This window comes from Trachemys scripta, chromosome 15 (assembly GCF_013100865.1).
Source record: "Trachemys scripta elegans isolate TJP31775 chromosome 15, CAS_Tse_1.0, whole genome shotgun sequence".
Lineage (NCBI taxonomy): Eukaryota > Metazoa > Chordata > Testudines > Emydidae > Trachemys > Trachemys scripta.
Window position 1 is genome coordinate 21,197,757 of NC_048312.1, and position 26,458 is coordinate 21,224,214.

General features: G+C 45.6%; 2 protein-coding genes across 15 annotated transcripts in view; both read right to left on the bottom strand.

The window, feature by feature from the left end:
* Positions 1 to 559: 559 nt before the first annotated feature.
* On the bottom strand, positions 560 to 18,618 carry ANHX (anomalous homeobox). 8 transcript variants are annotated; one of them, XM_034791347.1, is made up of 10 exons: positions 18,508 to 18,618; positions 14,995 to 15,268; positions 14,131 to 14,255; positions 13,775 to 13,898; positions 11,671 to 11,857; positions 10,292 to 10,424; positions 9,608 to 9,918; positions 8,675 to 8,822; positions 5,285 to 5,372; positions 560 to 2,197 (listed from the first exon to the last, which is right to left on the bottom strand). In XM_034791347.1, the coding sequence occupies exons 1-10, from the start codon at positions 18,522 to 18,524 to the stop codon at positions 2,105 to 2,107; spliced, it is 1,500 nt and encodes a 499-aa protein (XP_034647238.1). In that variant the 5' UTR covers positions 18,525 to 18,618; the 3' UTR covers positions 560 to 2,104. The 8 variants fall into 8 exon arrangements, with proteins under 8 accessions (XP_034647238.1, XP_034647237.1, XP_034647236.1 ...); XM_034791346.1 differs by having other exon boundaries at positions 8,675 to 8,825; positions 14,995 to 15,265; positions 18,508 to 18,617; XM_034791345.1 differs by having other exon boundaries at positions 8,675 to 8,825; positions 18,508 to 18,617.
* Positions 18,619 to 19,898: 1,280 nt separating this feature from the next.
* The window catches only part of DEPDC5 (DEP domain containing 5, GATOR1 subcomplex subunit), a 61,438-nt gene continuing 54,878 nt past the window's right edge, over positions 19,899 to 26,458 (bottom strand). For all 7 annotated transcript variants that reach the window (XM_034790629.1, XM_034790625.1, XM_034790623.1 and 4 more), the window contains 4 exons: positions 23,755 to 23,926; positions 22,348 to 22,408; positions 21,136 to 21,218; positions 19,899 to 20,707 (listed from right to left, as the gene is read on the bottom strand). In XM_034790629.1, the coding sequence (XP_034646520.1) occupies positions 20,412 to 20,707; positions 21,136 to 21,218; positions 22,348 to 22,408; positions 23,755 to 23,926 (612 nt within the window). In that variant the 3' untranslated portion in view covers positions 19,899 to 20,411. The remainder of the gene's footprint in view (positions 20,708 to 21,135; positions 21,219 to 22,347; positions 22,409 to 23,754; positions 23,927 to 26,458) is intronic.

Below are 26,458 nucleotides of genomic sequence, written 5' to 3' on the forward strand. Positions count from 1 at the left end.
AAGGGACCAGCATTTTCTTCTCTGCATTTTATTATTTATGTAGTTTTTAAGAACGACAAGTGGCCTATGGCAGCCCTTCCATGCTGCAAGACTATTCTACACATGAGAGGGATGGGTTAACTAGCCAGTGTTGAAAATGTCAGCACAAAGCCAGTCTGTTACGATAGGAAGAACACATTTCAAAATGACTTGAAAGAGGCCCTCTGCCTCTACTGCATCAAATAACTGCTCCCCTCCTGACCACATATACACTCCAATTCATCTAAATCCCCCTCATTAAAAAAACAACAACAATCTCATATAGCCCCCTCCAAACACAAGTGTCTCAGATGCAAAAGGTTTGGAAACCAAGTTAGAAAAAGCAATCAAATGCCAGCGCAGGTACTGAGACTTAGGTAAGAACTATAGAGATGGACTCCTGAGTGAGCTGCCTGCACACCCCGCAGTAGCACAAATATACCTGAGGCCTGGTGGAATTATGCTTTTTAAAAGTCTTTTTATAATCACATAATATTCTACTGTGTGGAAAATGAACCAGAGAGAGAGAGAGAGAGAGAGAGAGAGGTCCACTCATAACCTTTATTTGCAAACTTACTTCATTACAAGAGAGTCAATGTGGACATCAGCCTTCCACCAGTGAACCCTAAGCCTGGTCTCTGGGAAAGGAGGATCCTCTTTTGTGATCCAGAATCTTTAAAAAAAAAAAATACCCAATTGTGGTGAATACTTAAAAAGCTAAACGATGATCTGCCCCTCAGTGTTTTTGAGCCTGGGTGCAAATGAACTCCCCTCTCCTATTTCTCTCACAATTTCCATTTTCTAGCCCCGGGGTGAGATAAAAGGAAAAGTGTAGGGCTCCTGATCTGTGATAGAACAAAAAAACACAATGGAGAGGGAGCAGAAGCAGATGGCTTGGAGGCTGGTTTGGGAAAAAGTATCTGAATAGAGGAATTGTTAGCAGTGTACTCCTCCGATCAGAGCTGTGAGGAGCCTCAGATATTTGCCCAAAATTCAGGTATTAGACTTCAGCTGAATACAGTTACCAATTTCTATTAGAGGTCACATACTCCTGCAGTCTGAGGGAATCTGGGGCTGCACAACCCAAAAGCTGCTTTGCAAGGTACTTAGGGACATACAAGGACTGCTTCTCCACTGCCCTGCACCTCAAGCAGTCAATGTATACCTGCAAAATAAACGCAAAGTCAATGTAATATGCTACCAAATGAAAATGGCAGTGTTCTACATTCACTTTGTACAGGTGTAAGTGCAAGGCAGTAGAGAATCAGGCCTTCAGTTTCAGGCTTCTGCAGACTGTGGGAAAGGCAACCATTAGGACCAGTTGCAGAGCTCCTGTCCAGCTGGAGTTGGGAATTCTAAGTGTGGATTGAAAGGATTCAGATGTCCCCACCCTCTCCATTCCTCTGACCTTCATGGGGAATTCAAGGTCCACCTGCTACTGGGCCCTGATACTCTGGCTTTCCCCATCTCATCCTCTATAATACAGTTTTGTTGGGTGCTATGAATTCTATAGTGCTCCAAAATGTGCGATCTGTGGCACTATGGGATTTGGAGTGCCCCAGAATTCACAGCACAGGTGAACTGCAGAGGTGAGAGGAGACAGCTTTGTATCAAGGCTCAGCTAGGTCCCAAATTCTCCAGCCCTAACAAACCCACAGGGCATCCACACTGTAGATGACATTTCTGAGGTTTTACTCCCTTTGAATTGAGGGGCTTTTTACACAACTTCATCAACAACAATAATAGAGGGACCCAGAACCATCTCGTCCAGATACACAGTTATGAATACGGGGTGACCTGAACAATTTAACTTCCATAGAACCAGTGACTAAATACTTGCAACGGGCTACGCAGCTTCAAATTGTCCCAGTTAAAGTCTGTGATATGCAAGGACCTCAGGGAGCATTGCTTTTGTTTGTTACTTTTGAAACTCTTGATAAAACTGTAGCCAAAATGAACTTGGTAACAATTAGAAAAGGTCTCCTTTCCCAGTTAACTACACTGTGTTATCTGACTGCCTCTTTTGGCGAGAAAGGGGCAATCACTGCAGAACTGCAGACCATCATACAAAGTCTTGCTATGCGAGTTACAGTCGACCACCGACCGAGAATTCAAAGAGTAGCCATGCTGCCCAGAATGTGTCACTGGTCATGGGATCGCTTAGTGGATTCTCCAGCACCTGAAAGACAAAATAAAGGACCACAAGCTTCATTGTACACTTCCTTTAAGGATGCAATTACCATCTGCAGAGGAGCTCCTGTTTTCCTTCTTGAGCAGAGATAGGAAAGCACAGATGTGTGTGGGGGGGTACCGGGGTGACAATGGGGTATACATACAGAGGGAGCTGAAAGCAAGAGGAATTCTTGTTCCATTTCCTGAGTACCGACAGGGCAAGTCATCACACAGAGTGAGAGAGTGAAAGGGAAAAACTGTTTACCCACAATGTCTCCCTTGCAGATAGGAGAAATGTGAAAGCTCTAGCAACAGAGAGACTGCGAGCCCTGGAAATCTTAGAAAAGGCTCATTCATCATCAATGTCCAAAGCTTTCCTACTCATCTGGTTCATGTTATGGCTGTAAAAAGGTCATTTTCCAAGATCTTCATCCTGCTGCTCTTAGAGGCTCAAAGGGTGTTTCTGTTACTGTCTTCAGAGCTGCAGCTGCCTCCCACAATAGGGTTAACAGATATTTTAAAATATCTTTTCAAAACATTTGTTCCAGCAGATTATATCAGTATAAGAAAAACAGAAACTGACGCTAAGTGCTCTCTACACCAGTAAATCTGAGGCCAAGATATAAACGTGACAGGTAGTTCCAGATGGATGTCAGATGGAAATTTCTTAGGTTGTACTGTTTATTATCATCCAATTCAGAAATGTGTCACACAGCTCTCAGCACACTGGATTTCTTGCTGCCATCCTCGGGGATGTTGCTGCCTTAAAAAGCAGTGTTAAAAAGCAGGTCACCTAGTAAAGAAACTAACTTGTTTGTTTTGTTTACTATTTCCTGTTGCAGCATTGCTTTCTGCTTCTATAAGATGGCTGTTACGGGGGGGAAAAATCCCTTTTCAGGGACAGTAAGAAACATTTTGTAATGAATGTCATATCTAAAATGCTAATGACACTGGGAGAATAGATTCAAACTAGGGATGTAAATATTGTTTTTAAAAGTACCTATTTAAACTATTAAAATATCGGTTATATCGGTTAACGGTTTCATCGTTAACAAGTTCACAATATAGCCCACGTATATATTATCTTTGTCATTTTTCAGAGGCCGTACTAGCCTAGTACTGGCACCCAAGTGAAGATTTGTGCTTTAATTATATTATTTTTGACCTGACTGGGTCCCTTGAAAGCCGCTGCAGACACATGGCAAACAGTCCAGCAGGAGGGGGTGTGCCAATGGAGGCAGTGATCCCCAGAACCCCAGCCTGTACAGCAGCCGCGGGAAGCCATGGGGACAGTGGGGCTGGGTGCCCAGACACACCCATGCCAAGCACATAGAGATTCCTGAGGGGGCATGGGCTGCAGCTGTCTGAACTGTGTGGCTAGGGGGCCAGGGACAGGCTGTGGCACCATGAGGCAGTGTCACACGCTCACACATCGGGTCATGCCAACAGCTTGGGCGGAGCCTCAAGCGTCCCCTCCCTTCCCTTCCTGGCCAGTGACAACTGAGTTGTCATAGGATCATTAGAACTCAGAGGCTGGGAAAGTTCCGCTTCTGCAGCCCCATCCCATTATGTGACACCCCCACCCCTCCCAGCCCCAACGTAATGTTAACTGCAATATATTAATAGTGAGACTAACACTTATCGGTTAACCGTTTAACCATTTAATATTTTACATCCCTAATTCAAACCATTCAGCTGCTGTTAGAAGGTGCACACCATTTAAGCATGCACAATCTAGGGTGGTTAGCTATACACAGTTCTGTGCAGACCTCCTACATTGTGCATAAACAGTGAGTTAAATGATATGTTGTAAGAATACGGGCTGCTGGATCAGCAGCTACAGTGACACATGTTTAATTTAATGAGGGTTAGATAAGCAATTTACGTGAAAGAAAATCCCTCTCTAGTACTTGGTGGACACTGTCCAGGGAATTGGCCTCTGACAACTTGCCTAGATTGGGTTTGGAGACCTTGGGGCAGAGGGAGGTCTCTGAGCATTAAAAGGAGAAGAATTGCTATGACATGAATCAACATCTTTAATATGCCACCAGGAGCTAATCCTGCCTGAATGCCTACTGGATTCTATGAGTAAATAATGGGACTGAGCAACAGGGGCTTCTCAGTCAGAGACCCAAATCGCTCACCGGCTATTCCCATTTCAAGGATTTGCCTCTGAGCATGCAAAAGCCAGTAAGCAATGGACAGCACTGAAGGAGTCTATATTCTTCTTAGGAAGAAATCTTATCACACTGTAAATATCCTGAGATTACAGGCAGTGGCCCTAAATATCCAAGTCCATGCGCATGAATGTCAGAGCCAGGCTAGCCTGCCTTACATAGGATCCAAGACCTTTAAGGGACACAGGAATCAAGGGAATAGTAAAGGAGAAAGGAGAACACTAGTCACACAGTTCTCAAAAAGAAACACTCAAAAATGTACCAATATCTTCACTTTCTTTTATAGGACAGGACATGATGTCATGGCTGAGGGAGGAGCTAAAGACATTTCTTTCACAAGAGATAAATCCCACCTGTACTGAGGGAGAAAGCCAGTGGAAATTAACCCTTAGACATTCAACGCTCAATCTCCTAAAGAAAATACCACCTTGTAAAAGGCTGTGGCTGGAATAACTAGGTGGCTCCCTTGCAAAGAAGGCTGGATTTTCTGACGAGCTCAGCTCCTATACAGAGTTCAGCACCCCCTTTCAAAAGAGCCCAGCACCCAACATGCACTGAATGTGCTGAGCTCTTCTGAAAATGAATGGGAATTATGAGTGCTCAGCACCTATCAAAATCAAAGCACTAAGTTATGTGCTTATACCAATTTGGGTGACTAATTTTAGGCAGCCACATTTGAAAATGTTGGTCAGGGGAGGGGACCTACCTCTGGTGGGAGAGCCTGGAAATAGAACACTTGCATGCATTTTTTCAGCACATCCTAAGAACGTCAGCAATGGGATATGCTGTTGTTACCTGTCCCATCATGATGATCCTTAAAGAAACCCCCTACTTTCTACTTCACATCTTCCATCTCCCTCTGAAGAGGATTACGCTCCAGAGGTCTCTTCCTTTGTAGATTGAGTGCACTCTCTTACCTGGCTGTGTCCCAAGGCCTGGATTTCCTCCAGATGGGATGTGGAAACTGGTGGGCACTGGGATTTGCCAAGCACAGCCTGAGGGGAACTGGAAAAACCATCAGAACAAGTTAGCTCACATAAGAACCTGGGACCTCCTCGTGTTCCTTTTGCAATCATGCACCATTTACTTTAGCCTCCCAGCAGCGGGTCTGGAGGGACATTTGCAGGAGAAGCTTCTGTTCACATACGGGTGAGCACTACGTAAACCCACGCCCCCTCCCCACCCTTATTAGAATGATTAAACAGATCCTGCAGTGAGAGCATTGTCAGTGCCAGGAGTGCTAAAGAGGGCTGGCACATAAATTCCTGATTTTGCTTATGTACCCAGAACACACTCTACAACAAGGAGACATCTACCAAGGATTGTGTCTATCCTGGAGAATATGATAAAAACAATGATTTTAGAGTCAAAACACACAGCCTTTGGAACTAACCAAAACATCCTTAGTGCCGTCTCTACAGTCTTTCAAGGCCTCTAGCTGAGAGTCTCAGATCTCAGCCTGCAGCTTACCCCTCATCCAGACTTCACATCTGGGCTTTCCCAAAGGTCAGAACAGAAATGCTGGCTATGCTCAGAGCCACAGGTGCTAGGCCAAGGAAGGGAGGGGGCTTGGCAGATGGGATGAACGCATCTCTCCCTTTCTCTCCATAACCATCTCAAAGTCTCAGAGGTACCTCCAGATCCTGCCTGCTGTGTTAGCAGCGCTGTCCATCCTGCTCCCAGCAACGCTCCTCACTGTCACTTAGCTTACAGCAGATGCAGAGCAGAGGACCCATTGCTAGAAGCATTCCCAGCAGCCTGAGTTAGGGTCCCAACAATGCAGGCAGGATCCACAATTTGCAATGAGTATTGAAGCATTTGTACATCCTAAACCAATATGATCTCTGGAAAATCCAGGTTTTCTTGCTCCATGGAGGTGAGTGGGCTTTTGTTTCAAATGCCCAACACTAGGGAGTTTTGCTCTGCATGAATCATGAGCTGTGCCAAATTTCACCCACTCCAACTAGAGGAGCAAGGAGGACACAGCAAGGTTGGCCATTGCTTGGGGCCCCACACAGAGCCACAGTTTACTAGCTGGACACAACTCGTGCCACTCAGCAGCACGACCAGATAGTCCGATTCCTCCCCCACACTCCTTCCTTGCAGCCCTGGGCCCTGCAAATCACAAAGCCGGATTTGGATACAGTCCAGGGGCTTAAGACAGACTCTGAACAGATGCAGGAAATCTACTGGAGTTGTTCTAATGAGCTTTCAGGCCGAGACCAGTCAGGGTGAGCACCTTTACAATGAGACAAAAGCAGACTGAGGCTCCCTCGGTTGACTTCTAGATCTGCCCCTGCAATTGTCACCAACCAGTAAGGGACAGAGGGTGATCTGGTAGTGAGAGCATGCAGTTGGAAGTCCATTCCAGGCACTGACAGCATGTGACCTTGGGTAAGTCATGTCCCTCTCTAGGCCTCATTTTTCTCATCTGTAAAGTGGGGACAATGCCATTGACCTCCCTTACAGGGTGTTTGAGAGGCTCCTTTCATTAATATCTGAGATCCTCAGATGGAAGGAGCTAAGTGCGATATTATTATTATTTACTGTTGTTATTACTGAGTGGAAAGAACCGGAGCTTTTCCTCTGAGGCAAAGATTAGCTGGGGTTACAGTGGGGGTTACACCAAGCACAAATATGTCCACTGATTAGAGGTCTAGCCCATAACAATTAAGGACAATCCTCTGTGTCTTCCAGTCTCCATGGGTAACGTTTTCAAAAGCATCTAAATGACTAAGGAGCCCCTAAGTCCCATTTTAATGAGACTCAGGTCCCTAAATGCCCACATCACTTTTGAAAATTCTAAATCTTGTGCCAATTTCAGGACCCTCCAGGGAGAAACTGAGGCAGGTAATAAGTCAATGTGCAGCAGTCACAGCAGGGATAGGAGAAGAGGAAACACTCTGTCCTCATGACTAGGTGTCCTTGCAATCAGCAAGGGTTACCACTGCCAGGAGTATGATAAGGAGGGACGGCATGCAGCTTCTTGATATTGGTTATGTACCCACATCACATACTGAAACAAGGAGACATTTACCATACATTTCCCCCAATTGCAGTACATATTTTAAAAATAAATATGATTCATTCTAGAAACAGAACATACGGTTTTAAATCCAGCCAGAACGTCACTAGCAGCTCCTCTATGATCCTTCTTGAACTTTAGTTGCTATTTAAGACTGTGAATCCCAGAACTCAGCCTGCAGCCCTTCCCCATTATGTCTATTACAATCCCCAGGCCTGGGCAATCCCAAACCACCCAGTATAGGATATTTGAAATGCTAGTCCTGGCACGAGCTGCAAGCACCAGACCAACTGGGGAAGACAGGAAAAGTGTCAAGATGTTTCAGCAGGGGACTGGGAATGAGAAGTTTTGAGTTCTATTCCCAACCCTCACACTGACTCCCTTTGTGCCCTTGGCAAGTCAGATAACCTCTCCATGCCTCGGTATTGTCACCTATAAAATGGGGATAATAATGCTTACCTACCTACTAGGACTTCTGTGAGAATTAATTACATAGTGCTTGATAATGTCATTATTACACAAATGGTAGAAAGAATGGAGGAGAAGGGCTGGGATAGGAGGTTGCTGCTTCTATTTTGTCCTGCAGGTAAGCAAACAAAAGCAACTTCATGATATTTGCTCTGTGGCATCTACTGCTATGTAACATCATGATGGTACCAGGGCATTTTTGCATCCCATGAGCTGCAAAACCTCCAGGGGGAAACCTGCAACCATGAAACATCTGATAGAAAACCTGGCGCAGAAAGAGACAGACAGCGCAGCTGGAGTTCCGGGGCTGCCACCTCTGATAGCCTGCTGTATGGAACAATCTTGTCCTGATGCTGTGCATCTCCAAAAGCTATTTCAGGTTGATTCACAGGCTCCATAGACCCAGCTGTCAGGATTGAGGATGGGCCCATCACAGTCAGGATGGGTGGCATTCACTGTTAGAAACAAGCTGGCCAAGCAGTTCAGACGCTGAACCCAGTTCAGATAGGGTTGGGTGGGATGGATTTGTCCCTTCTTGTACAAGACTGGGGGCCTGATTCTCCTTTGCCCTGCACCATGTGGAGCCATTTACGCTGCACACAATGAGTGCAATTATGTAGCATTTCACACCCCTGTGCACAGATGAAGACGTCAATACAAGGCCAAAGCCAAGGCAGTGGGAGAATCAGGCCCCCGGCGTGGGAAGTATCATCACATTGCTCCCTAAGCCCTACTGAAAGGCAGGGAGGCTGGAGACCAGGGAAAGGACTGAGCACAGAACTCCATTCTCACTTGTGTCCTCCGCTCCTGTTACCTGTGGGGAAGAATGGCTTCCAGGGACCCTAGCTGTCCTTCTCTAAGCACGAAACTGTCAATCTTTAAATCTGCCTGGTGACTGAAGCTTTCTGAACTGGTCTCTATACAGCCACCTCGAGGGACCCTGCTCATAGAAGCTCTGACACCTGCTGGAGTAAATGCCAATGTTAAGAGAGCTACAGATAACAAGGCTCAGCCCACAAACCCAGCCTTCCTCATCAGAGGCTGCGTGACAGACGCACCACAATCCCACACCCGCAATTATGGCCAGCCGCAGTAATTAGCTGGCACCTAGCCGCTGCACAACTGGCTGCTCCTCTCCCCATCTGCTTCCATCCAACTTCCCTTCTCGGCTCTGGAGACATGAACTAATGTGTTCAAATGAGACCATTCCAGAGAAGGGGGAGAAGACAGGGGAAGCTGCAGGATCAGTGAACTACATGGGGTGGGACAGAATGGAGCGAGTGAGAAGGCAGGGGAAAGGAAGGGAGAGGTCCGAAAGACAAGGAGGAGCAAGTAAGGACAAAAGAAAGTGAAAAAGGGTGCAAGCAGCACTCAGCTGTTGAGAATCAAGGGGGTTTAAATATTTAAAAGCCAGTAGCCGAGTTAGGTGAACAGCAAACAGCTGAAGGGAGTTGGCCAGAGGAGCAGCTAAGGGGTAAGCGTGGCCTCACAGAAGTGGCTGGAGGGCCTGCAGCCTGAGCAAAGAGGTACAGGGGTAAAAATAAACCCTGGCCAAGTCCAGTGGTCTAGATTTTCAGACTTGCTCCCTGACCTGTTGGGAGCAGGACACAAGCGCTCAGGTTAAGCCCAGCTCCCCTGCTTGTCACTAGACAGAGGAGGCTGCCTGTGGAAGCAGGAAGGTCTAAGACAAAAAATCAAGGCGTTTTCAAACCAACAATGGCTCTGAACAGAGGGCAGTTCCACTAACCTGCTGTGCCAGGGCTCCACAGGGGGCACTGGCTGCTCGTGCCGGAGACGCTTTCTGCACTGGGAGTTGGCTGCCTTGCGTCCAGAGGTTCTGTTTGGAAGGGAAGCGAGCCACAGGAGCACAGGACAAAGTTCTCCAGCCAGGGGCTAGTGGCAGTGTAACTTGACGTCTGTCTGGTCTCCATGGTGGCAGAGCTAAGGCTTATTCCGTGCTCAGCCTTCGTGCAGAAAGCTGTTGGCTCTTCCGTGCTGAGAGGGGTCACTGAAGTTTTAGTTGACCTCATTTCCTGTAACTCACTGCTCTGCAGAAAGCTATAGTGATGCAGTGAATGAGAGGCTTGACTTTACTGCTCTACTAAGAGCATCATCATCTCTTAATGGGAGAGAGAGCTGCTCAGTACCTATAGCAGCTCTACCCCTAGCCCCCTCTCTCCTAGAAAGGAGTCACTGCCAACTGAACCCCGGAGCACCAGTCCAGGGGGGATGGGGAGTCTGTGCCAGCTGCTCAGAATGGCTGCAGCTGATTTTGGGGCACTGATCACTCCCATCTATGAAAGGAGTCAAGGCTCCAAACTGGTCTCACTGGGCACTGCCAGCTTGAAGGGAATGTCAGTCCTGTGAGGGAGGTTAAAGTCACACAGTCACTGCACTTCTGCTATAATGATGAGACTCCCTCATACATCACCTGGATTCCAGCAACTTTGAAAAGGTCCCATCAGCAGAACAGTCCAGACCCGCAGCTGACTGCTCCCACCCCGGACCACAGGGCACAAGGGTAATCTCTTTCTGCTCTGAGCCAACGCCTGCATGAAATGCGTCTGCAAGACATAGAACAGGGCAGGTGGCACAAGACTCCTGGGAGCCCTAGGGTCAGTACAGTTGTGACGCCGAAAGGAAACTAACGGAGGTTAGTGCTAGTGGGCAAATACAACAGGGCTCTCCCCATCATTATTAATGACTGAATTCTGGTGATGACCCTGGAAGGGTGAATGGAAATGCTCAGGTTTTGTACTGAGTTTTACTGGAGTGAATTGCAGGTCCAGGGTCACATGTCTGCACTGGGCTGCCCCACTTCCTAGCTTGGGGAGCAGAATTCCTCTACTTATAAACTATTATTGTGTTGCTAGCAACTCTTAGAATTCATGATCTAGATTGGCGCTTTGTACCCAGTCCAACCTTGACAAGGCATTTGGGTAGTGTGAGCGATGTAGGTGCAACCTTCGGATTTTCACTTGCTAGGCTGGTGAAGGGCAAGACATTAGGAAAGTGACATGCTACATCCATGGAGGTGTGGGGTTGGAAGGAACCAGATGCCAACTTCACCAATGCATGAGCACTGTCAACTGCCGTGACACCTGCTATACCCTCTCCAGGGTGGTGTCTACCACGGTAACAGTTGGATGCAGCAGTAGGGGGCAACTCTGCTATAACCCTTTTGACACCCACTGTGTCAAAAATGATGCCCAACAGGAACAGAGTGCTGCCCTGATTGCAGGGAGAAGGTGACTGATACAAACTCCCTACTTCCACCCACTGATGGCTAAGGGCGGTTCCGAAGAGGATGGCGCTATGGAGCTTGGCTGTTCTCAGTGGTGGCAGATGACAGAACAAGGAGTAATGGTCTCAAGTTGCAGTGGGGGAGGTTTAGGTTGGATATTAGGAAAAACTTTTTCACTAGGAGGGTGGTGAAGCACTGGAATGGGTTACCTAGGGAGGTGGTGGAATCTCCATCCATAGAGGTTTTTAAGGTCAGGCTTGACAAAGCCCTGGCTGGGATGATTTAGTTGGGGATTGGTCCTGCTTTGAGCAGGGGGTTGGACTAGATGATCTCCTGAGGTCTCTTCCAACCCTATTATTCTATGATTCTATTATTCTAACAGCGCAGAGAGGAGGCCTGTGTACCAGAGCATAATCCTGCCATGTCTGCTTGATTCAGTAATGCTGAGTTACTGATCCCAAGGAAGCAGGGGTAGCTAATAGTGCCCCTCTGCTTATCATGAGGTGATACTAAAACAGGCTTCCTTTTGCTGGACCATATCCCAAGCCCACTGGGAGGAGACCAACCTGCAGCTTGTGGAATGCAGGATCCATTATCAGGCTGATGTTTTGCTTGGTGAGTTGAAGGCTCCTCATCGGTTGAACTGATGAGCTTTTCCAGCCGACTGAGCCGGGTTTTTTGACGACGACGGTAATTGGCAAACCAGTTATAGACCTGATTTGGCTGCAGGTTCATATCCTGAGCCAAACCCTCCTGCAAATCCAGGTAACCAGGGGAAAAAGAATAAACCACATCTAAATAACCATACTCGTCCCTCCAGTTTCCAAAAGCAATCTGACAATATGAGCTTCCAGACCCTCATGCAGGTCCTTGGAAAACATGCATCACTCCCACTGATTGATCAGCTCATAAAGAGGAAGAGAACAGAAAAAGTTAATTCTCCCTTGACATCCTATTTGAGAAAGGGAATCCCAAGAATACCAATGGGTTTTTGCCTTATTTGTAATTTAACTGATATAAATAACTAACTAATGGAAATAAGCACATTTTTAAAAGTGAAGGTAATTTACCAGTGGAACACAAATTATTGGGCTCAACGCAGGAATCACTGGGTGAAATTCTATGGCCTGCCTTATGCAGACTAAACTCTCATAATGGTCCATTCCGGCCTTAAAAAATAATCTATGACAGGTCTTTAAAATCTATTGTGTTAAAATCTATTACATTAAAAAAATACATTAAGAGAACATTTGATTTAAACAATCAAAAGTCCAGAAATGCCACAGTTAAGGTTGCACATGTAACCTTTACTCTTCTCCCTTGTATATATTCATTACTGTACTCTTTAATTAAATACAGTATAACATTTTTTTTGTTAGATACATGTGTAACATCTTGTAATATATTTTCATACTTTTAAACTTACTATATTATCATTGTGATAATGAAACTATGTCTTTATTGATTTTGGCTATTTATATAATAGATTTTTCTCTCTCTCAAGTAAGTAGTTTAATAATTTAGTCAACATACATGTATTATATATTTTCTTTTCAAATCAGAAGTGCAACCTTCCTGGGGTGTAATTCAGGGAACAAGGAAGTTAACTACAAAGCTAATTTAGTCACAAACTTGGGGGCCTTATACATGCTAGCAAATTTCACTATTATTCTAGGTTGTTATATTTTATCAGTGGAATACTGTGTAAGAATGGCTTGTTGTGTGCATTGCATAAAATAACTTTAAGAGACTCAAAGTAGTACACATGCACATATCTAAGGCTGTAGAAAAATTATCTATTATATTAAGCTACTTGATAAATTACATGATCATATATCATAATGCCCACACACAACAGGACAAAGTTATGGTCTAGTGTGCTACTTTCCATTGTCATTTCCTGACTTTTAAGTGCTTAACTGAGCAACCTTAGCATTTTCTTAACACAGATTTTTGTAAGTTGCTGCTGTTTTAATGAAAAATATTTAAAAAAACCCACAAATTTCACAATGCAGAACTAAGCTAAACATGCCCAGAATCACCTGTTCCCCATACACCTTGGGGGCTTGAAGGAGGGAGCCCCTTGAGTTAAAATGTTAGGAGTGCTGCAGTTTTTACCTTATAGAACAGTGAATCAGACAAGGATTCCTGCCAAGTCCTGGCTCATTCAGCCACTTTCACTACATTTGTCTCTGTCCAGCTAAGCTAGATGCACATATGCACAGGGCTGACTATCTTGGCTGCAAACTTTACAAGTCTAGCAAGAAAACTCAGTGCACTTTTAAATGGGTTATAACTCAGTCAAATCACAACCAGTTAGCACCAGAACACCGACAGTGCTTCTCAGTGAGAGGTATTTCCCTGCCAAATTTCACCCAGTCAATTCAACATTAGAGCTGTTAAAACACTATTATAACAGGGAAGACATTTTCTCCCACTTCTTTGCTCCATAGAACAACTGAGTTTCTTTTGCTTAAGCTTAAAAAAATATTAAAACGCACACCCCTTTGGGCAATGATCAAACATGAGAAACTTCAGTCCAAAAACTGACTGAAACAAGGGGTTAGATTGGAAACATTTATGGAGCCTTGATCACAGAAGTTGCTGCTGTTCCTGTGCAAGGCAACGTTCAGCAACAGCCTGAGTAACACTGTAGCATAGAGCATATACCCGCTGATTCTTGTTTGGATTCATGGTCACGTTTGCAGCAAATCTGTGCAGCTTTTGGCGCACTTTTTCTGGATAGTTTCGATTCTTTATGCCTTCGGGACAGAGGGAAACTGGTGGAGGATTCCTGTGCAAAAAAGAAAGGATAATCACCAAGGTCCCCAAACTGCGCCATTAAACTCAATGGAGGTTTTGCCATTGATTGCAACAGGAGTAGGCCAAAGTTTCAAGTTAACGGTGAAACCTGTTCCCCAAGAAATGTCCATCTTAGGATGCGAATACAGCCTTTTAGTTTTCATCCACCACACCCCCAAATCACAGTAAAGGAAGAGCACCAGATCATCCCACTGCCAAGGTACCTCTTCCTGCACCGGAATTTCTGCACCGGTGTCAGGGAATCTGTGTGATGTTTCTCCATGACTTTGTGGTAGTGGATCTCATTCCAAAGTTGCACCAGCTCCTTCTTTTCTTTCGCCCTGCAACACTAAGACAATGGCAGGGCTGAGCACACCCTCTCCAGACAGTCAACCAATGACTTTTACAGAGGGGAAAAAACCCTCAGCATCCTGAAACGTACTCAAAGGGATTCACACTGGATCAGCGGAGTTGGTAGCCTTCCCCAAAGGTATGAGTCTTTTGCATGGCCCACTATTACTCCTCAAACCTGCACAGGACACCTCATGCCAGAAAAAAGCTCATTATGTACCTACTGCTTTTTAAAAAAAACAACGGTGAATGTAGACCTGGTGAATGGTCCTAAGCCGACAGCTCTGGAAACAGAGGCTCTTCTCTCCGCAGAACACACACAGCACGATCACTGGCAGCCCAAGCTTCCTCACACCATCCCACCCATGGGCTCAATCCCACAAGGGGCTGAGCACTCAGGACCTGATTCAGCAAGACACTTAAGGACATGGTGAGCTTTAAGCACAAGAAGGATCCCAATTCCAATGGGAATTGCACTTGTGTGGTCCCTGGAGTCTTTTACATTCCAAAAATTGCTTTCTTTTACTAACATGTTTTGTCCAGGATTTCCCTACAGAGCTCAGCACTCTATACCCCTCCCTCAAACTCCTCAGGGACCCCAACAGGCTAGTCTCCTACTTGTTGTTGCTGTAAGCACTGACGTTCTGACCCCTGACATGTAGGTTATCATAGCTTTTCTAACACCACTTCCTGCCCTCCCTGTAGTTTCACTGAAGTGACCAAGAACACATTCCTACCTCCAGGAGTCTGCAGGCTGTCTCATGCTGACCCCTGTGGATATGGACAAGCACACAGGCTCGGACTACATTGATGTTGGTGAGGAAATATTCCTGAAGCTTGCACCCCATCATTGCCTCAACCAGCTTCTCCAGGCTGGGAGACATGCTCTGAAGATCGCGGCAGAGTTGTCCTGCTAGATCCAGCAGCTTGGCCTGTGGAGTGTCCTTGGTTTTATTTTTATTAAGCAGTGCCATGAACCGCTTCATGCTTACATTCCTCCGGACACCTCTTCTATGCAACAAAGAAACAGCATCTGATGTTTGAGCTGCTAGACGAACACTCCCCTCCATATCAAGACACATTGCTACCTTCTAATTCTCCCTTATACTATATGTTAAAATACTTCACTGCACTTTTATAGGACTTTCTACCTGAGTTTCTTAAATTATAAAGAGTAATTAAGCCTCTCGGTCCTCCTGTAAGACAAGAAGCATTCCAGGTTTGCAAGTGGGAAAACTAAGGCACAGGGAGGTGCAGTGACTTGCTCCAAATGACAAGACAGTGGAACACTTTGTAACCATCCAACTTAGAGAGCAAAAGCCCTTTCTTGCTAAAATACAGGGCAAATGAGCATCAGTAGAAGTTAAAGAGAGCAAATACATTGAATATGTGGGATCTTGAAAATAATTATTTATAAAAATGCTCCTCCCCCAAAACACTTAGTCTGCTACATAATTATAACCACCGACCAGGTTGTGCAAAATCTAATTACCTAGCAGAATGGAATAACTAAAACCTCAGTCCGGATAGGTGAGATCAAGTTACTTACTGCCCATTAGAAAAACACTGACTTGGAGCACCTAGAATTCCACAGTGCAATAAATTACAGGGACAAGTGACTTGTAGCTGATTCACTGGTCTCTTGTATTCTTGTAAATGCCATCAAGTGGTAACTGCTCTGCACACTGAACTTTGGAAGGAGTACCTATTAGGAATTAGCCATATATGCTCCTCTAGAAGGATAGGATAGAACAGTGGTTCTCAAGCTGTGGGTTGGGACCCCAAAGTGTGTCGTGAACCCGTTTTAATGCAGTTGCCAGGGTTGGCGTTAGCCTTGCTGGGGCCCAGGGCCAAAGCCCGAACCCCACCACCCAGGTTTTGGCTTTGGCCCCTTCCCCTGGGTGGTGGGGCTTGGGTGGGCTCAGGCTTCGGTCCCTGTTCCTGGGATCATGTAGTAATTTTTGTTGTCAGAAGGGGGTCGCAGTGCACCAAAGTCTGAGAACCCCTGGGATAGACTGCAACTGGCTAAGAGCCAGAAAAAGAGTTTAGCTAAGTAGACCACACCAGTGGTTCTCAAAGCCGGTCCGCCGCTTGTTCAGGGATAGCCCCAGGCAGGCCAGGCCGGTTTGTTTACCTGCCGCATCCGCAGGTTCAGCCGATCGTGGCTCCCACTGGCCGCAGTTTGCCGCTCCAGGCCAATGGGAGCTGCGGGAAGGGGCGTGGGCTGAGGGATGGGCTGGCCGCCCTTCCCACAGCTCCCATTGGCCTGGAGCAGCAAACTGCGGCCAGTGGGAGCTGCGATCGGCCAAACCTGCAGACGCGGCAGGTAAACAAACTGGCCCGGCCCGCCTGGGGCTTTCGCTGAACAAGCGGCGGACCGGCTTTGAGAACCACTGGATCTCTAGACCATGTGGGCAAGTCATCCATTGCTGACCCTCAGGCTTTGCCTTCACTGCAAAAAAGGTGTGGTTTTGCATCAAGTTGGCCATTTCACTGTATTATCCTAGTGGAGATAACGCACGGGTAGTTTTTACCTCGATGTAGCTAGCTGGGTTTCACTGAGGTTTAAAACTTCACTGAGGTGAAAACTTCAGAGCCTAGTCTCTACTAGGATTGTACACTGAGGTAACTACATTGATTTAAGCACACACTTTTTACTGCAGTGACGACAAAGCCGTACGCCTTTTCTTGATGAGGAAAAGGGTGTATTTTTAAATTTGTTAACTAATCTGTGTTAAAATCCTAGCAAAGACAAGGCAGTTGTAGGTTTTAAAACATATTAGCTGGTCAAGGTAAACCCTAGCATTTAATCATTGTTGGCCCATGCTTAAGTCTTCTCCCTCCTCTTCCCCCAACCTTTTTATTTAAATGATGCCTTTATTTGGCTGCTTAGCATTAGTTTTATATTTTATTTTTAATCTATTGCTTGAAGATTAGGAAATTCTACTGTTGAGTTTACCCTGACTAATTAACATGAATTAAAACTACAACAACCTTCTCTTCACCAAGATTTTAATACAGGTTAGCTTAACAAGGGTTAAAAATGCTCCCCCTTCCTCCCCCCCCAGTGAAGACAAAACCCTAGTTGCATTTACAGTGGTTCTGAACTGGGAGTCCAGTTTTCATTTTCAACCTTAAATCAGACAGGAACAAATCCAACAGCCACTGAAATCTCTCCACTGACTTCCAAGGGGCACTGGATCAGGCCCTCAGCACACAGAGGAATTTTAAGTGCTGATTGGCTCAGCAGCTTGTCCTTGAGAGAGGGACATGCAAATCCATTCCACAGATTCATTTTAATAACTCATTTTGGCTCCAAAAATAATCAGGACAAACACTTTATCATCAGACAACCACACTGTCGATCCCAGTTGTCCTTGGACAAGTCACCTTAAAAAGAATTTCCTAGCTTGCAAACAATAGGTGAAAACTAAAATACAAGCCAAAAGCAAATAAAGGCATCACTTAAAAAAAAAAAAAAAAAGCAGGTGGGAGGAAAAAGTCATCCTAAATGAGTCCACAGCGATTCAAACAGAATGCACGTCTGAAATTGTGTTTTTGAATATGTTCAAAGTTGTGAAAGAGTGGTGTGGTGCATGTCCAGTGGTTGGAGGTTCCACATGCTGTGGGCCAGGAACAGTCCCCTACAACACCTGTGGGGTCAGACAGCTAATACTGTTCTGATGGAGGCTTATGGATTTCCCAAGTGATAGCCACTAAATACAAATGCAGCTGCGAAAACTCCATGAATGTAGGATTAAAAACGCCTCATCTTCTTACACAGCTAACAGGCCTAGCACACACCCCACCGAGGCCCGGGCATGGCAGAGTGGTTAAGCTAATGCCAGCAGGAGAAGCGAGGGGACTCCGGCTGTTACGTGACACACAGGCAGAAGCCCACCACGGTGTTTGGATGGGTCTGGAACAGCACTTTTCAAACCTCTTTTCCAGACGCTTTTCAGGGGCCAGCAGAATGTGCTGTGCTGCTGCGCCCCCCACCCCAATCCCGCCGCTTTGCCTCCTTCAGCCCCCACCCCGCGTCCTGCTTACCCCCGGCTTTGGAACAGGCCCCTGCCCTCTGTCCCCGCGAGGGCAGGGGCCGGCGTGAGCCCAGCTGTGGGGAGCCGGTCATTAGCTGCCCTGCCTAGAGGGCGCCCCGCGGGCAGCTCGCTGCGGTCCCCAGAGAACCCCCCCCCCGGGAGGCTGAGCCGCCCCAGCCCGAGCCCCGCGGCTAAGCGCCCGCGCGGTACCTCCCGAGGGCGGGCATCGGCTGCCTTGGCGCCGGCCGGGCTCCGAGTCCCAGCGATGCCAACAGCCACCGCCGAGCAAAGCGGCGCCGGGAGCGGCCGCGGGGAGGAGCTCGGGGCCCCACCCCGCCCACGCCCCCCGGCCAGGCGCCCTCAGCCGGACACGCGGCGCCCGTGGGCTGCGCCCCGGGACAACACCCGCTGCAGGACCAGCGCTGGGGCCCTGGTACATCGCCTGTAAACGCTACAGGGCCAAGGGCCTGAGCTCTCGTCCCACCCCCCAGCATACAGGGGCGGGTGCGCAGTGGGGGATACAACAGGCCCCCCAGTGCTCCAATAAACGCAACGCAAGGGCTAGTAGAGAGGGGGCAGCATTTTCATTCAAAGTTAGGTTTCTGAGGGATTTAAAATCTAACCACATTTCAGTGTAGACTGGACCGTCCAGCAATAAATATAGCTGCTGAACGTTAGAAACCAACCCAGACCTGTGGTAGGATTGTCTCATTTTTTAAAAAGGGGTCGTTTAATAAAACCTTTAAGTAAACATTCCAATGTGATTTGCTTCTCCCCCTCCACCCCCCATCCTTCCTTGCACATAGCAAATTGTAGAGATGAACTTTAAAAAAAACAAACAAAAAAGAAGCTTAAAGTTACCCGAAGTGGCTATTGTATATGTAAAATGATACTTTTCATAGTCATCCAGTTGAGGAAACTAGGTGACAGCAAGGTACGTGAATGGCAGGAGATGAAATTTTAAAAAAATGTCATCTAATAGGAATCGGACATGCACTGGTAATTACAATACACTTAGATGAATTAAATGAAGAGGGTGGTAGGCAGCTCAAGCCAGACAGTCTTTTCTACATGCCTACTATCAGATATAGTCACTCACACAATGGGTCTTGGATACAGAAACTTTTTTGTGATGAAGACACATTTTTGTTGAAACAATGTTTATGATCTTTCTCTCTCATGTCTGTTCACAATCTTCCTCATTCCTGTAATCAGCTGCATCTTATGTTTAGCTGTCATTGATTTCTCCCTAGACTTGGATCCTCACCTACAGCAACTGATTCCTTGTTCCTGCAGCATGACACACATCTCTGGGTCCAGAGACCAGAACAGCAAGTCCTGAAAGCTTAAAGGGCAGAGACCCACTTTAACTGAAATTTAAAATAACTGTGACCTTTTCATGAGCATTAAAGCTTCATGCTTGCTCTAAGGAAACAACTTCCCTCTGGTAAGGCTCCATCTTCTGCATACTCCTTTATTGACCTATAGAGCCCCACAAATCCACAGATTGGATGAGGATACACATTTTGTATCTGCGCAGGGCTCTATTCACCAATACCTTCTCTTTTACTCACTGCCTGAATTATGGCAGAACATTACACTTTTGATTTTCTGCATTTTTTTATTTAATATATTAAAACATATAAACACTTACCATGATTGTATAATACAGTGTATCTTACATATGCACACAAACATACATGCCAGAGATGTGAGGCATGATTTTGCCTGACATGTCACAGGCTTACAACACCTGGTCATTTCCAAAGATCACAGAAATGTATGGTGACCTCTCTTTCCTGTGACAAACCCCTGGTCTCAAAGTCTTGCCTTCTCTCAGTTTAGCTGAGTTCTGGCAAGTAGGGGATGCAACTATTTGAAGTATGGCTCTGTTCAGGTGATGAGTATTGGTGTGATAGGAGTGGCCTTGGGCCATAGTCTCTTCTCCCAAAAGCCTACTCAGATTCTATTGATTATCAATAGGAATACTGCTCAGATTAGGCTGGGTTCCAAGGTAAATTCACCCTAAGAATGGTCTTATCTGGCTGTTCTCTGCATCTTCCTCCTCATCACACTCCCGAGCTTTGAATTTTCTCTCCTGCAGATGCACTATCTCACGGTGCACTGGCATGCATCTTATCCAGACAGCCAGTCCAGAACAGGACGAGCCGGCCTTCTTTGTTCCAGCAGAACTCTGTGAAGTCTTTCAGCAACCGATCTGCAAACTTCTCATCCCCTGTGGCACTGGACCTCCATGTTTTGGTCAGCATGGTATTGTAGGCCCAGTTGTAACCAATGCGCTCTTCACAAAACATGTTCTGATTGGTTGAGCTGGTGGAGTTGCGCCGCCGTCGTTGTTGCCCACAGGAAAATTTCCGCTTGGAATAAGGTAGCTGCAGCGAAACCGTCCCTGTGGGAAATGGACAGGAGTTTAATCTGTGGTCAAGTCTAGATCCTGGCAGTGTCAGCTGACCCAAATGTTTCTAAGGGAAAATTAGACTGAGTTTCATTTATTGTCTCGTGTGGCAGGTAAAGATGCACTCAGCATTACCTCACTGCTACCTGCAAGGTTAACGAGGCTCAGAGATTCCTTAAAGCAGGTACTCAACCTGCTGCTTTTTACTAATGGCAAAAGTAATAATGCTTTATACTTATTGTAGGAGATGACTGGTCTCTCCATTGCTTTCTGTTTATTATGATCCTTTGTCCCAGTTGCTACAGCTATTTGCCAGCTGATCAGTGCTACTGAAGGAGAACATTGGAACTAGGAGTGCAAGAATGGCTCTCCCTTGCCTATAATCTCCCCAGGGCTCTCATTGCCTACCAAGCATTGCTTACCTGTGACATGGATGTACTGGGGTTTGTTCTCAGATGGGAAGTTGAATGCAGAGGCAGAGTATTTATCTTGCACAAATCCAAATCTGGGGAAACAAACACTAGAAAGAATGAGGCTATTCCTGTTGGGACTCCTACAATCCATTGGATGGGAAAGGGTCGGGGGGGAGGGGGTATATTTCCCCAACACATATGCACATCCTTCTCATGGCCCAAAGGGAAGGAGGCAAAGAGGGAAGGAAGGGATCCCCACATTCTCCAATCCTGTTTTTTCCTGAGCATGGGGGTGGGGTTGGTCTCCTAGCTAATGTATGAAAAGTAAGTGTGTGTGTGTGTGTGTGTGTGTGTGTGTGTGTGTGTGTGTACACAAAATTAGGAGAAAGCGACAGAACAGCTTCTGGTATGGTGCATCAAGTTATAGGAATTGTTTGGTCAGGCTGGACAGTCCTGTCAGAGGACTAGTACTGCTTTGGGAACACACATCCCCCTCTGGGCTGAAGAAAACACTATTTTGAAGCAAGAAAAGGTCCATTCCAAGAGCCAGCTTCTCCATGACAGAAAGAGAGCCTGAGTTAAGCACTGTGAAACCAACTGCCAGCCAGGAACCACACTGAAGGCTTTGTGAAGATCCATAACAGGATGTTACACAGCCAGCCAAAGGCAGGAAGGATCGGCACTGGGAAGCTTATTTGTGCCTTCCAATGAACTCCTCCACCCTTATTGGCCCTTCTCTCACTAAGCAGTGTTCAAAAGAACACCATCAATTCCTCCTCAAATTGTTCCCAGCCTCTCACTTCAGGTGTCAGATCCCAGTTACCTGCTTATTATCAGTTACTTAAGTTATCACTCAGACATGACATGACAGTCCCTATCAGAGATATGACAATTTACCTGCTTCTAGCCTAAGAGAATGGGACACCTTTAGAACCTGATGTTACACCTGAGACAATCAGTAGGGTTTGCTAATGAGCGAGAACGTTCCTCCCACGTATTGAGAGCATCCATCCCATTCCCACCCACTGCCAACTGTGCACATTTGAAGACATTCTAATTAACTTAGTATCTTTCAGAGGACTTCAGGGAGACACATAGCCCATGGTTTCAAGTTTAACAGTATTACTTTAAAGCTCCAAAATCTGACTAGATCTTTACACCACACTCCAACATCACACCCAAAGACGGATTTAACTCTCATCTACCCTGCTCCGCACATACCTGTGTGCAATTGCCTCCTGGAGCAGATGCATGCGATCCCAGTAAGTTTCAGGTTCAAAGCCTGAAACAAGAGAACCAGACAAAGGTCAACTGAAACCATTTAATCTTTACCAACCAATAAGAGGCTTCCCCAGGCCAACTCCATTGTGTGCTTCCCCCTATTCCTTTAAGCCACCTCCTTTGGTCCTATTTTATCTGTCAGCACTCGCCCTGAACTCCCCGCATTCCATTAAGAGAGTTTTTTAAAAACACCAACAGTTGATTCATGAACCAACCCTGGATTTGGCTTTTGTGACCCTGTAACTACATAAAAACAGTAAATACATAGGATTTGAGAGGGGTGGTTTCACTGTTTGTTGCTCTTGCAATACTATCAAAATATTGTCCTATGTTTCCACTTTGCCCACCTTTCGGCATCAATGAGAACTTCGTTTTGGCAAGGGGGAAGGCCTGGAGTTAAGACCAACTATCCCTCCATGAGGGTCCCTAACCCCAAATCATGAATACATTTTTATTTAGTGAAGATCAGGGGAAAAAAAAATGAGCGTGACCACCATTTTGAGCACCACTGCATTAAAAATAGCCTATTTAAAGCCAGTGGGGCTACACCTGTACCACAACATGTAGAGTATTCATTGCTCTTTCTGCATTTATAGTCAGACTCCAGAAAGAGGGTTACCAGGGGTGAGAACAATTTAATCAATAAAATGAATTTTTAAAATTTGTAAACTGTGATCCTTTTCAGATCATCCCTCTGCACCAGCTGTATGATGGATCTCTCTGTGCTGGGACTCATGAAGCTCTGACCTCTGGGCAAGGCTCACAGTTGAGGCTTATCACAATAGCGTCACTAGGAAGGGAGAGGTCATGCTGAAGAAAAAAAGGATTGCTGTTCCTAGTATTTAATCTCATGAGCAAACCTTCCTATCCAGAATGTAACCATGGCAACAAAAAGAGGATGCTAACCATGGAAGTCTAGCTAATGTAATCTCAGAGAGGAGGGAACAAACAAATGCAAGATACAAATGCAGACTGGCTAGCGAGACGGATGGGAGCTGCTGGCAGAATGGGCTTTTATAATTTTTACAAAATGACAGCAGGGTAATGACCTGATATAGTTTCTATAGGAGCATTCAGTGTCATGGCAACAGAGGAGAATGAAGGACACGGAACTCTCCCTGATGATGGGCACCTCTCACCACCAACATGATGCTGTGGTGTGTGCCAACTGCCCTGAAGTACAGCTTCCCTCCTCATCCTGAATGAACTGTACCCTTAACAGTAGGTGGGAGGGAATGTAATGGCAGGCATCTTATCCAGCCAGTGAACATATCGTAGGTGTGATTCACATCCCAGTGAGAGTTCTCCCTACAAGGTACCCAAGGCTGGCTGGGGAATATTTCTTACCATCAAACAGATGCTCACTGCCCTCCTTCAGCAAGCAGCTAACATTGAGTGGGATGAACAACTGTGCTCGAAGTGGGTCTCCATATAGGTAACTGGGCAACGCAAACGGACCCTCCAGGACTGGAACCAACAAGAAACCACAGGATGTAGCTTTCCGATGCCAACCCTGAACCTGTGAAGGGATTCAAATAATGAATCACATCATGTATAGCTGTATGGAAAGGAGTACTTATGTGCATAAGAGCAATTTGTCTCGCCAAGAACAAATCAGACATGCTCAATTACCAAGGGGCTTTGCCTGCTTTGCATACTGAGCATGCAATCATCTTCATACACAAAGCAGCACAAATACAAGATTTCAAAATTGTATTTTTTAAAGGCATGCCACATAAATCAGAATGATCAATTAGATCAGGCCGGTGCAGAGACGCTAACTGAATTCTTTGCATCAGTCTTCACTACAGAGGATATGAGGTAGATTCCCCAACCTGAGCCATTCTTTTTAGGTGACAAATCTGAGGAACTGTCCCAGATTGAGATGTCATTAGAGGAGGTTTTGGAACAAACTGATAAATTAAACAAACAGTAATCAGTCACCAGGACCAGATGGTATTCACCCAAGAGTTCTGAAGGAACTCAAATGTGAAATTGCAGAACTACTAAAGTATGTAACCTGTCATTTAAATTAGCTTCTGTACCAGATGACTGGAGGATGGCTAATGTGACACCAATTTTTTTAAAAGGCTCTAGAGGTGATCCTGGTAATACCAGGCAGGTAAGCCTAACTTCAGTACCAGGCAAACTGATTGAAACTACAGTAAAGGACAGAATTATCAGACACATAGATGAACATGATTTGCTGGGAAAGAGTCAACATGGCTTTTGAAAAGGGAAATCATGCCTCACCAATTAGAATTCTTTGAAGGGGTCAACAAACAGGTGGACAAGGGTGATCCAGTGGATATAGTGTACCTGAATTTTCAGAAAGCCTTTGACAAGGTTTCTCACCACAGGCTCTTAAGGAAACTAATTAGTCATGGGAGAAGAGGAAAGGTCTTCTCATGGCTCAGTAACTGGTTAAAGATAGCAAAAAAGGGTATGAATATATGGTCAGTTTTCAGAATGAAGATAGGTAAATAGTGGTGTCCTCCAGGGATCTGTACTGGGACCACTGCTGTTCAACATATTCCTAAATGATTTGGAAAAAGCAATAAACCGTGAGGTGGAAAAATTTGCAGATGATACAAAATTACTCAAGATAGTTACATCCCAAGTAGACTGTGAAGAGTTACAAAGAGATCTCGGAAAACTGGGTGACTGGGCAACAAACTGGCAGATGAAATTCAGTGTTGATAAATGCAAAGTAATGCACATTGGAAAACATAATCCCAACTATACATACAAAATGATGCACTCTAAATTAGCTGTTACTACTCAAGAAATATCTTGGAATCATTGTAGATCTCTGAAAACATGCACTCAATATGCAGCATCAGAATATTAGGAACCATTAGGAAAGAGATAGATTATAAGACAGAAAATATCATAAAGTCATTATATAAATCCACAGTTTGCCCACACCTTGAATACTGTGTGCAATTCTGGTCACCCCATCTCAAAAAAAGATTTATTAGGATTGGAAAAAGTACAGAGAAGGGCAACAAAAATGAGGATATGCAACAGCTTCCATATGAGGAGAAATTAAAAAGACTGGGACTTTTCAGCTTGGAAAAGATGACTTGAGGGGGGAGGCGGGGAGGGGCGTGGAATATAATAGAGGTATATAAAACCATGAATGGTTTGGAGAAAGTGAATAAGGAAGTATTATTTACTCCTTTACACAACACAAGACCCATAGGTCACCCAATGAAATTAATAGGCAGCAGGTTTAAAACAAACACACACACACAAAATTCACAAAACGCACAGGCAACCTGTGGATCTCATCCCCAGGGGATGTTGTAAAGGCCAAAAGTATAACTGGGTTCAAAAAAGAATGAGATAAGTTCACGGAGGATAGGTCAATCAATGGCTATTTGCCAAGAGGGTCACGGATACAACCCCATGCTCTGGATGTCCCTAGCCTATGGCTGCCAGAAGCTGGGAGTGGATGACAGGGGATGGCTCACTCGATGGTTACCTGTTCTGTTCTTTCCCTCTGAAGCATCTGGCATTGGCCACTGTTGGAGGACAGGATATTGGGCTAGATGGACCACTGGCCTGACCCATTATAGCTGTTCTTATGAATGCACTTAAAATGGGATATTTCTATGGAAACTGATTTAGCCTGATTACAGTGAGTGGCCTAGGACTGCTTAACTGGAACAAAATTTCCATTGGAAGAGGATCTACGTGACCAATGCCAAGGGGTTGAATGGGGAGTAAACAGTCTGGGATTTCTGAATGCCAGTCTCTTGCTACAGAAGTTGCCAAATAAGAAAAAGAAACAAAGTTAAAGTAAACAGCAAATGTAGAGAATAGTTTTTCTTGTATTTTTATCCTTGGTGTTGTCAGTGCATTTTTAAAAAGCCTCTTTGCTGAACTGGGACAACAGGCTGCCTACCCCAGGGGCTCCATTAAAACTTTGTCACTGCTTTTCGTTTTAAAAGTCAAGGCACAGTGGATTAAACTGTGCTGGCTCTCTGCACAGGGTCAAAGCCTACACACAGTGGCTCAAGCGGGACTTAAAATGATGCCTTGTCCT

Excerpts from the sequence above, each read along its gene's own strand:
- ANHX (XM_034791345.1), bottom strand. Across the intron at positions 5,373-8,674 it reads GAAGCCATTCTTCCCCACAG|TTCCCCTCAGGCTGTGCTTG; the intron begins GTAACAGGAGCG and ends TGGTTTTTCCAG. Across the intron at positions 2,198-5,284 it reads AGGCCTTGGGACACAGCCAG|GTGCTGGAGAATCCACTAAG; the intron begins GTAAGAGAGTGC and ends TTTGTCTTTCAG.